Source organism: Mycteria americana, chromosome 7 (assembly GCF_035582795.1).
Source record: "Mycteria americana isolate JAX WOST 10 ecotype Jacksonville Zoo and Gardens chromosome 7, USCA_MyAme_1.0, whole genome shotgun sequence".
Lineage (NCBI taxonomy): Eukaryota > Metazoa > Chordata > Aves > Ciconiiformes > Ciconiidae > Mycteria > Mycteria americana.
This window is the reverse complement of record NC_134371.1, coordinates 67,724,698-67,735,893: the sequence shown is the minus strand read 5'-3', so window position 1 is coordinate 67,735,893 and position 11,196 is coordinate 67,724,698. Positions and strand designations below refer to the sequence as shown.

The window sequence follows — 11,196 nt, the reverse complement described above, 5'->3', positions numbered from 1 at the left end:
GATTGTTCTTAACCTGCAAGTACGGTTTCACACCTGCGCAATGGAGAGGAAGCTTGACAGCTCCGGATGCAGCTGCAAGACCATGCACCGTGAAAGCTCATACGATGCAGCAGGACATAAAACTTCAGCGAGGGGCTGAAAGGGCAGTGCCGGCCCTTGGTACGGAGCGAAAGGGCACCGATGAGATCACAGCAAAGACTGCATCATCCTCACAGGGTAGTTACGCCGTCCCGCTTCTTTGGCGTGCTCTGCAAATACAAATATTCGTTTAAGCCTCTGTATGCTACCCCTAAGTAATCTGTCTGCAAATATGGTTTGCAACACTCTCATGTCCCATTCAAGCGAGCGTTTCCGCAGACTCCCTGCCTGAGCTGAGTGAGCAGATTTCAGCTCTCTGTTAAAGATGAAACTTTTCAAATATCTTACACCAAGATGGAGGAAATACCGATATGTTTATGTTAAAACAATGTTTTAATAAACAGCAGCATAAAATAATCAGTGTTTAATATCATCTCTGGCACGTGAAATACAAAAATGCACATATCTTAATTATAAAATAGCCTTTGTTATTACATTTTCATGCTTGCCTAATTGAAATGCCCATAATTAATAAATCAATCATCAAGTAATACAGTGATTAAACGCATGCAGTGAAAACAAAGAAAAATATTTGTATAAGGTAGTGGCTGAATATCACCATAATATATTTCAAGAACATCTACATCAGGTTAAAAATAAAAAGAAACAGACCAAGATATAAAACGCAGAGATGTATTTTCACTTCTGCTGTACAAAACATTATCACACTTTTGTGCAAAAAGATAAAAATAAAGTCATATTATACAACATTGTCAACTGAGCAAAAGATTGTTTTTGTTCCGTGTACAATAAAAATACTATTCAGTACAAAAAAGTCTGTGAAAAACTGCAATGTACACAGCACTTTTGTAACTCATTAAAGTGGTTTCAAATGAATAATCTAGATCACTTATACCTGAATGAATTTTTAGCAATTATACAAATGTCATATTTCTAAGTTGAAAGTGGACACTAATTCACATTATTAGAATTGATAGACAAAATTGCTATCAATGGATTTGCTGCCTGATGGAATGTGAGTTTCCCTTTTTTCAGGGTTACTGGAGTCATAGTCACTGAAATTACACATTGATCTGCAACAATAAATATTCCTGGGAAAGCTGATTGTCATACATAAAATTGTGGTTTGAAGCCTTTCCGTTAAACAGTTGCATAGCAACAAAAGGATATAAAATTTCTGCTTTAACTACTAGATTATGAAATGTTACCTTTGAATAAGTTGATTCAGGTTCTGAAATTAAAACACTTTAATTTCATTTCCTTTAAGGCAATTTCTTAGAACTCCAGCCATCTTCAGCAGCCAATAGCAGATGCTTTTTGTAGACTGCGAGTTGGTAACTCAAGCTATTCTGCTGTCATATAAATGACTTTTTTTGGTCTGAATCTGAACTCAGACTTCCAACTTAACAAAAGACCAAAATCCTACCTGAAGTAATTTATCCAGCTCTCAGATCACATATTTGAAACATAAGCCTTGACTGCAAAATTTACAAATATTTTAACTAGCTATTGGAACTGAAATTGCACACCCAGTAGATCTCCGAATATTTGCATCTCCTAAAAAAGAGACAAATATTAAAATATGTTTTCAGTATAAAAAAGTTTCTGTGCTTTAAACCACATCAGAGGTTTAAAAAGCTGTGAAAAAGCATATGATAAAACGTTTTTATTAAAAAAAAAAAAATCCCCCTTCCCCTTTTTGACTTGTCGGTGGCACTTAAAGGAACAATGCGTCCATTGACAAAGCTGAGTATTCATACCACAACGATCTTTGTCTGGTTGAGTCTGCCCATCCTGTTAAGCAGTTAAACTTCACAGAAGATACTTGCTGCAATGTCTGTTAAACAACCAGAAGAATCTTTAATAAAATATTTGAATATAAATCTTTTCTACGACTTTCTAGTTTGTATTGTAAATAGTTATATGTACAAAGGCCTCGCTTATTTACAATTCAGCTGAAATCATAGATTCATTAGGTCCATGGATGCTGGAGTCTCCTAGTAGGGAAGACTGCTTTGAGTCAATTTTGTACGGTTTTTGTGTTTTATTTCCAAAAACTGTAATACCGATTCCCCCCGGATGACTAGGAATTGACATATGAGATAGCAAAGGAATATTTGCTTCCTGGTTGGATCCCGAAGACGGCAAACTAGTGACGTGACCTGTGCTAGTCGATCCACTGGCACTGCTTGGAGAACGACTCTTTGGAGGAGGACAGTGCTGGATTACCCGGGGTGGACCTTGCGGTTGGTAGTGGGCAGCTGGGAAAGCAGCATATCCTGCTGGAATCGGGTACCCATTGATGGGGATATATCGCTGGTTTTGAGGTATTGGTGGCCCGATGAACCCGGCGATTTGGCCTTGTGGTATACCTTGTGCTGGAAACATGTAGTTAGGGTACCTAGGATTACTGAGATTACTAACTGGACTTGCGCTGAGGGAAGTCGTTTGAGTGGTGGCATTCCCACCGGAGGGGGTAGTAGAACTAGTGTGACTTGAAAGACCCTCCCACGAGCGCAGCCTGGCATGGATTTCTTTAAATCGTGGCCTCCGGGATGGCAGATCATGCCAGCACTCTGTCATCAGGCTATACATTCTGGGAGGACAGTCTTCAGAGCATGGCAGCAGTTGTCTTTTCCTGATCATCTCTATGACTTCTTGATTACTAAATCCGTAATACGGTTGAAGTCCAAAGCTGAATATTTCCCATAAAACAACTCCAAATGACCAAATATCTGAATCGGAAGAGAACTTGCCGTACATAATTGCCTCTGGTGGCATCCAGCGAATTGGCAAGAGAGACTTGTTTTGAACTCTGTAATAATCTGCCGAGTAGATTTCTCTCGAGAGTCCAAGGTCTGAAATTTTCACATGAAGTTGTTCTCCAATTAAAATGTTACGAGCGGCAAGATCTTTATGGACAAAAAAATGACTTGATAAGTATTCCATCCCTGCCGCAATCTGGACTGCAATATGCAGGAAATCTCCATGGTCCAGGCTGGATTTTACAGTCCCATCCTCATCGCTGCTGCATCCAACGTCTGAATGCGGCGATCGCATGATGAGAAACTCATGGAGGTCTCCTTGGTTCATGTACTCGAAAAGCATGCAGACGGGTTGCTCCTGGGTCACAACACCTAAGAGGCAAACGATGTTAGGGTGATGGAGCTCGGCCATGAGAGATGCTTCTTGCTGGAACTCTGCCCACTGCTGGGGGTTGTTAAAGTCTTTTAGTGTCTTGATGGCAACGAGCTGAGCGTGATCCATGCCTGGAAGGTAGAGATGTCCCTTGTAGATCTTGCCGAAAGCACATTCACCCAGTTCTTCCATGAAACGAACCGCAGACAGAGGCAACTCCTTAGCCTTACTCTGTTAAAGAAACGACAGCAAAAGCATGTCAGAAAAACAGGACTGAAAACATATTTTTAAGTAAAAGATCTTTTCGCACAGGATGTCTGAAAGCCAAGCAGACTGACACAGGGGCTCCCTGGGCCGCACACCCGTTTGGCAATGATCCTGCTCAGCCCTCGGAGACGTGGGCACTGGTGTGACGGCATCAGCCCCAGGCCAGACACAGCCCGAGGGACACAAAGCTCAGGGCTCAGTGCCGCCTAATCTCTGTGCACCCTGCTCCAAAACTAAATTTAGAATTACTTTTTACCCTCTTTTTACCCTTTACACAAGATCAGATACAAGTAGTATTAGATCTAAATACATGCAGGAACCATCAGCATTTCAGCAAAGGCATTTATATACTTGGGCTTGGGCATTTATGTTCTTAAAATTGAATCTGACTAATTTCAGGAATTGAGGCAATTCACATACTTTAAGTAAGTACATGCTGAAGTGTTTTCTGGGCCAGGGCCTAAAGTTTTAGCAGAAAACTGGTTTGCTTAAAACTATGTCTTTGTAGCCAATTCTTCCTTGACTTTGCTATTAACCCTTCAATGTACAGTAGAGACTATTTCTGTTCACGCTTGATGCAGTGTTCAGTCCTGAAACATGCGGGACAGGGTCAGCTGGAAAAATGAGATAGTGGTCAAAGAAGAAAGGCAAACTTTTAAAAAACTCTGTTGTTATTCTGGGTGCATATATTCACCCTTAGGCCCTAAAGAAGTTGTATTATTTTCAGACGTTAACTGCCACATGTGCTTGTAACACCTACACCCAAACCCACTCATTTAGGGTCCTCAGTATAGCCATAGGTAGTAATTTAAGGCTAATGAGTTTGGGATCATGTTTCGTAAATTAGAGTAAACATTAGCGTTTGCATTCCTGAAATAATATAACGGCAGCTTTACAGTGGCAATATAGGAAAAGAGCTGACATTTTAAAAAGTCATTAAAAAATGACATTTTAGCATAAATGAATTCTAATCGTATTGACCACTTACGACTTTTAGACAAATACTGCAATAATAATAATAATAATAATAATAATAATAATAATAATAATAATAATAATGCCATTTAAGCAGGCAGCCAGTAGACTGTACGGTGATGGCAGGAAATTAGCTATATTGTTGAGGAACAGATGGTTTATATTATACAAATCCTTTAGGCTAAAACTTGTTTAGGTCTGGCATATTGTAAATTATATTTTAGTAATGAAAGTGAAATGACCTCTGTCTGACCCGAGGCTGGGTTCGTCTGTTTGAACCAACATAGTGGAAAACTATGAAAGAAAATGAAGTCATAAAGTTTTGGCAGGGAGGGCTCATTTCAAGTTAAGCGGTTATAAATCTGCTTAGTTTTTGTTTGACAAGTATTTGTCATACATCGGTGTACAAAATGTAAAGAAGTGTAAAATACATATGAGGCAGCACGCCAAAGTAAACCGAGTACAAAGGGAGAGCAGCAAGAGTGAAGCCCACCGCCTCTATCTCTTTATCGGCTCCTTCCATTAGGTGAACGACAAGACGAGCTTAGTTTATTATATTTTTTGAAGGCAATTAAAATCCCTTAAAACTGAACCAGGCTTTTGGATGAAATGCTAACGTTTTTATTTGTATGAGCAAACACACATCTACCTCAGTTGGAGTTTGAAGTCTAAGACTGTTTTTACCCAAAGTTGACATTAATACTGGATACAGTATTTAAAAATAGGATTCGACTTCCTTTCTTTTAAAATTTTGTTTGAAAGGCAATCAAAACATTTGAGACAGGGAGAGCTGGGTTTCCCAGTGGGAAAATACAGAATTAGCATAGATCAGATGGAAAGCTTTTTGCAGCATATGACTTTGAACATAAAGAGAAAACAGCGCGGTCTATATTTGCAAACATTTCTGGGCAAGTTGCCTTCCTATGTTGTGTGCTAAAGGCATCCGTGCATCAGCAGCCTAAGTCAAAATTGTGACCTCATTAAAATGATGCTGACATTCCCATTATCTTCAGTTTAGCCAGGCTTGTACCCCAAATATCTAGTAGAATGGGGACCAAGAAGCAAATCCAAATTTATCAAAGCATTCCATGGAAGTTGGATGCAAGCTGTAGTTTTGACGCTTCCCTAATTAAATGTTTTTTTTGTATTATTACCTACATTTTGATATTAAGCATGTATTAACGAATAACATTTTCACCTATTCTAAGCTGTACATGCAAGTTGAAATGAAGACCCTTAAAGGAAAATCGAGATAAATTCACTGGGACAGTATGTGTGGGGCTGAGGAGCTAAAATATACCAATAGACCAAACTCTGTCTGACCACCCTGAAGAGATAACCCGCACAACAGTCCTGCTGGCATCCCCGCAGCAGCACCCAGTGCCTGTAACACTATTTAAAACAGGAATCCTAGCAGTAGCATTACGCCGTGTAAAAATGCCTCTGTATGCAGTTTGTATTACTAATGGGCAAAAGCAGCACGGCGTTTTCCAGCACGGCCACACAGTGGGTTTACTTTTATCGCTGACTTAAAAGGAATCTCCTACTCTTTCTGTGAGCTGGTGGTGAGCTGGAATTTTCCTCTGCAACAACTTTCTGTGTCTGTCGCTGCTGCGTTGAGACTGCAGCTCCGCAGACACCCAGGGCAGCACCCTCGAAAGAGCACCTACTGCCTGGGTGGCACAGCTCCATCCATCCCTGCCCCTTGTAGGGCACTCCCTGGATCGCACGGGATACGGCTACTTAAGTCCTTTTCCCTAGGCTGCCACAATGAACTCTTTATAATCTAATTCTACAAACTTGACATTTAAGAGCAAGCAATAGCGGCATGCCGTAGCTGCATTATTGAACTTAAGAAGAAAACTACTCCAGAATTTATTCAGAGATGGAGAACACAGCTCCTGAAACACAAGGGTAACCTTTCCTGATGCTGTGATTAGCTCTGCTGAAAGAATACCTACGGCACCGCTATTTGAAGATTAGAGTTTACATTGCCGAAACGCAATAAAATCAGAATTTGGATTCATTTTGCTATGTCATTTTCTAACAAAAATAACAGCTTACTCAAAGGCATGTCTGACTGTTTCAGGTACTACAGCCTACACAGTTTCTATTCTAATTCCTTGTAGATATTGATTTTCACTCTGAAATGCTTCAAAAGAACACTCTCCGTCAAGTTGTTGAAGAGAATTGGCATGGTGCTAAAAACACCAAGGCAAACACTCTTTCCAGGACATGATTCTGCCTGTAGGTGGCAGAAGGCGGTTACAGCTCTGAAATGGGTAACCCATACAGGTTTGCAAATTGGCCGCCCTGCCAATAAACAAGGAGCTCAAGGTTAATCACGCTTAAATCTTAAATGATTTTCAAAAATGCTTCGTGAACCTGGGACTACAGTGAAGCAAAACAATACCAGCAACAAGATCCACGATGCGTCAGCTGTGCTGGCCAGAACTGCAGGCAGATTTTTGAGGCTCTGTTTTGGTAATTTCTCTTTTTAACTGAGAGAATGGGTAAGCCTGAAAAAACAAGGAACAAATCTTTCCAAAGTGATTTCAGCTGAGTGAAAGATGACATATGACTACAGCAGACCCACGAAAAAACTCTCTTGAGAAAATGCTGAATCACATCTTTATCTGCACTACTTTCTAACTTAAATGAGGCAATTTAGAGATGCTTCAGTAATGAGTTGCTTGCTTTATTACAAAAAAACTCCAGCCCCTATTTATCCAGATACACAGACACATAGGAATTACCTCTACAGGTCCAGCACGCTTGCTACACTGCTGATGAGAGAAGTCCTTACAAAAATTACAGCTAAAGGCACCAGCAGAAAATGCATGTTGGAAATCAGCTTAATATTTCAGCGCTGAGTTGATAAAAGCATTTCACTCCCTGCCTTTACAGACAGCAAGTGTCGAAGCAGAAATGAAGGATTACCTTTGGTTTATAGGCGTTGAGCATTGACATCTCCACATTTTGTCCTCTTACGTGTTTAGGCTGTCTTTGAACAGGAGGGGAGGATGACTTCTGATTGTTGCGACAGATGCAGATGAAGAAGAAGAGTAAGGCTATGGCCAGGGGAATAGTAACACTTGGCACCAGGATATACAGGATTTCCATTTTATTCTTTTCCTTGGAATCCTTATAATCTGGTTCAGAAAAAAAGAACCAAAACAATGAATGAAGTATCCCACAGAGTCAAATCCATCCCTGGGCCAACTGCAAGTGTTAAGAAGAAGAAAACATCCAGGTAATACTACTGCAATCCACCCTGAATGCTGTTTTATTTCCTTAGTATTAACAGAGCAATTAATTTTGTTGAGTAACATTTCAGTAAGAACACAGAATGGCCAGGAACAATTTCCCTGCAGCATGTCAGTTCAAACCTACTTATGGTCATGAAATAGCTGAATCCTGTGAGGTGGCTATCTTGGGGGGAAATGAAGTAATGGTCTCATGCAGGTCCACAGAAAAGTTAATTTCTAAACCAGCTTATGGAAGAAAGGCTCTGGTGGGATTACGGACTCCTTATTTTAATATGTATATTAGGTTTTGGTGCCATAGTTTCCTTAATCCAACAAAAATGTGGGGAACTGTTAAAAAGAATAGTTTTACCCCCTATTTATTTCCAGCCTCCTGCTCTCAACATCTCCTAGCGTTGGCCAAAGCATTGTGTGGCCACCCAGGGCACTCGAACAAACACCATGTGCAACTGAAAACTTATTTTCTAGTTAGTTTTAGGTGCAGGAGCAGGATGATTAGGGACTCTAGAGCAGAAGAACTGGAGAACACCTGGGAAAGGGGAGGAAATGCATGGAAATGGCAAGAAATAGAACAGTCCTGTTTTTTATCCCAGGAAGTCAAGAAAGGGGTTCAAAAAGTCTGAACACAGACAAAAGCTGTAGCATAACCTTAAAAAAAAATCTTACATACTGAGGACTTGGTCTTAATAGGATTAACGGGCTAATGGGAAAACCCACCCCTCTACCAACTATATACTAATCGTGTGTCATCTGAGCAGGGTGGCAAATGCTGGCACGAAGGACAGGGCAATGATGGTTGAAAGGAAAGCTAGAGCAGGGATAAAAAAGAAGGATCCGGAAGAGGTTGGGAAGCCGGTTTATTTAACATAGTGCGAATGCTAGCTGCAATATTTGCTCCCTCTGCACACAGCTCTCTTCATAGCTAGGGAACGAATGATTAATTCTAGAAACATGAAACCCTCTTCTACCACTGCCCAGCAAGGCATAGCCGGGACATCAGACACTCACCTCCCTCCAGCTGGCTCTGGTTTCACAGGGCGCGTTGCTTAGAGGAAAGGTGCAGTGGGAGAGGAGAGAGAGGCTTCGGGAAGGAGCTCACGTCCTCGCGTTCACGCAGCACCCGCTTGCGTTGACAAGGACATACCTTCCAGCCGGACTGCTCTGAGCACGGGGACGCTGAAGCCTGCTTTGCTCTGGTATTTCCCAGGAGCATTCATAAAGTTTAGGGTACGATTACGCACAGATTAACACACTAACTATAGGGCACCCCAGGAACTCTGAGGATCACCTTGAGCTGCGGGACTGGTGGCCGTTGCCTGGTTGTTTCTGAGGGAGGTGGTGAATGTCTGAGGCAGCATCAGGCTTAGTGGATTCTGGCAGAACGGGGAATGTTTTATTATTCCTACAGGGTCATTTCAGTTTGTTTGTCTGTGTTTTCCAGGCTGGATTTGTAGAAGTGCTTAGCAGCCCACACAGATATCTTTTATGCACTTAATTAAACATGAACTTGATCTGAAGCTTGGGTTTGACTCAAATTGTGACAGAGGCAAAGTTCAAATGGTTCTGGATGTCACTTTGCATAACCCCTCTCCTCTTACAGGCTCACGCTGTCCTTCTGCTCCCCCCACGCTCCCTTCTGACCATTTTTTTTAGACTAAGTCGTGCCATCTGTTTTTTAATTGGGAGGAGAGGTAGTCCAAATATTTCTACAGCCTTTGGGAAACAAGAGAGGACTAAAGCACCGTCCCCGTTACAGTCTCCCTGTGCCCAGCGAAAGGGCAGTGTGTGCTCTCGCCCTGACTTCAGTGAACGTCCAGCTCTACAGTGTGGACCCACTGCAGGTTTCCTTCATGAGTTGCTGCCCTCTAGCATGGACACACAATCAGCGCCTTCCCCTCTCCTGCAAAACCTTCTTACGTTTGTCTTTGCTAAGCCTCATGCTCAAATTGCTCCATGTTTCACATCTTCCTATAGTCAGGTTGACAAACTCTTATGAAACGAATCTATTGCAGCTTGTGAGACAACTGAAAGATACAGTTGAAGAAAGAAAAAGAAAGCATCAGCACAAGGCAGACGGAGACCTGGGCACTAGTTCATCACCTGAGCTGTTCCAGTCAAAGGGAATTATTATTCTTATTAAGTAGCAGCCCCTGCCGTGAAGCCTCATTAGGTTAATAGGTTTCTTGGGAGCCACCCTAATTAAATCCATTTCCCATCTAGGCATGTCCTGGTGAGGCAGAATGCACAATACTTATTAAAATGTGCCTGAAATGGCTCTTTCAGCCAGTGCAAAACCAGCAGAATGCAAGTCCCACATGGTATTTTGGTTTTAATATGCAGATTAGCATTTAACAATTAAATTACTACTCACCTGATATAGCTCTATTTGTCTGTATTTAGAATAATAATGCCATATAACCCAGCTGTACAGCGAGTACCATTTAAGGCAGTGGTGAGAGGTAATTAAACCCCTTGTCAGGAATTCTTTAAGCCAGCCAGCCTATCTCATTTATTATCTAGTAAAACGCTCAAATCAGAGACTTTTGCAACACGTCCAAAAGCGTCCTGCTTTCAGCTATTTCAGATCAAAAGACTGAGCCGGTCCTGGGATCTCAGAGCCCATCTAGAGGGGGCCTGGCAAGCAGCCCCCCCATCAACTCTTAATTACCCAATTATCCAGAAGTTGTGGAGAAAACACAAAATGCATATAGCTGAAAGGTCGTACAGCGGCAGTGCCGTGGAGTACAGAAAGCTCAACAGCATCGCTGGCGGTGGACGTGCAGAGACCCCTGAGCTTGCCCAAACCGAGCTGCCCCTGGGGCTGAGCTACGTCTCCTCACCCGGCACAGCCCAGGCGCCTGCGCCTGCATCCGCGCAGCTCCCGGGGTGGAGAGCCAAGAGCTGACAGCATGCTAAGGGGAGTCCTCCTGACTGCTACCGAGATCCAGATTTTTGTACTGCAGGGCTGAAAAAGATCTTCGGAACAGTTTATATAGATTGAACTACTCTTGTGTAGTCAGTCTATCACTGTGCCTAATTAACAAGAAAAATAACAGAAGTTAAATGCACTGAAATAATAGTGAAAGAGATACAGGACTCTAAAAAGCGTATATGAATGTTAGAGAGGGTTTGAGATGCACATGATACAGCCCAGACTGTCTGCCTTTCCCCTCATCTACTCTTTCAGTAAGAACATAATTTAGATCCCATTTTGGCATCGATTCCCATCTTTCCATTAATTGAAAAAGACTTTGGAGCAGGCTCAGAACATGTCTCACTGCAGGAATGTTCATAACCATAACCAGAAATAATTTAATTTGGTTCTGGCTATCGAACAGTAACATCAAAAGGTATCTCCTTTCCAAGGGGAAAGGTAATGTTACTGTGACAACTTGTAGGCAACATAAAATTTTGTGTGAAACTTTGTACCGTGAATTGCCAGAACATTTCT

The 11,196-nt window shown here is 41.8% G+C and overlaps 1 protein-coding gene across 3 annotated transcripts in view; it reads right to left on the bottom strand.

Annotated features, from left to right (window-relative positions):
* Window positions 1-466: 466 nt before the first annotated feature.
* The window catches only part of ROR1 (receptor tyrosine kinase like orphan receptor 1), a 174,451-nt gene continuing 163,721 nt past the window's right edge, over window positions 467-11,196 (bottom strand). For all 3 annotated transcript variants that reach the window (XM_075508912.1, XM_075508913.1, XM_075508914.1), the window contains 2 exons: window positions 7,420-7,631; window positions 467-3,468 (listed from right to left, as the gene is read on the bottom strand). In XM_075508912.1, the coding sequence (XP_075365027.1) occupies window positions 2,044-3,468; window positions 7,420-7,631 (1,637 nt within the window). In that variant the 3' untranslated portion in view covers window positions 467-2,043. The remainder of the gene's footprint in view (window positions 3,469-7,419; window positions 7,632-11,196) is intronic.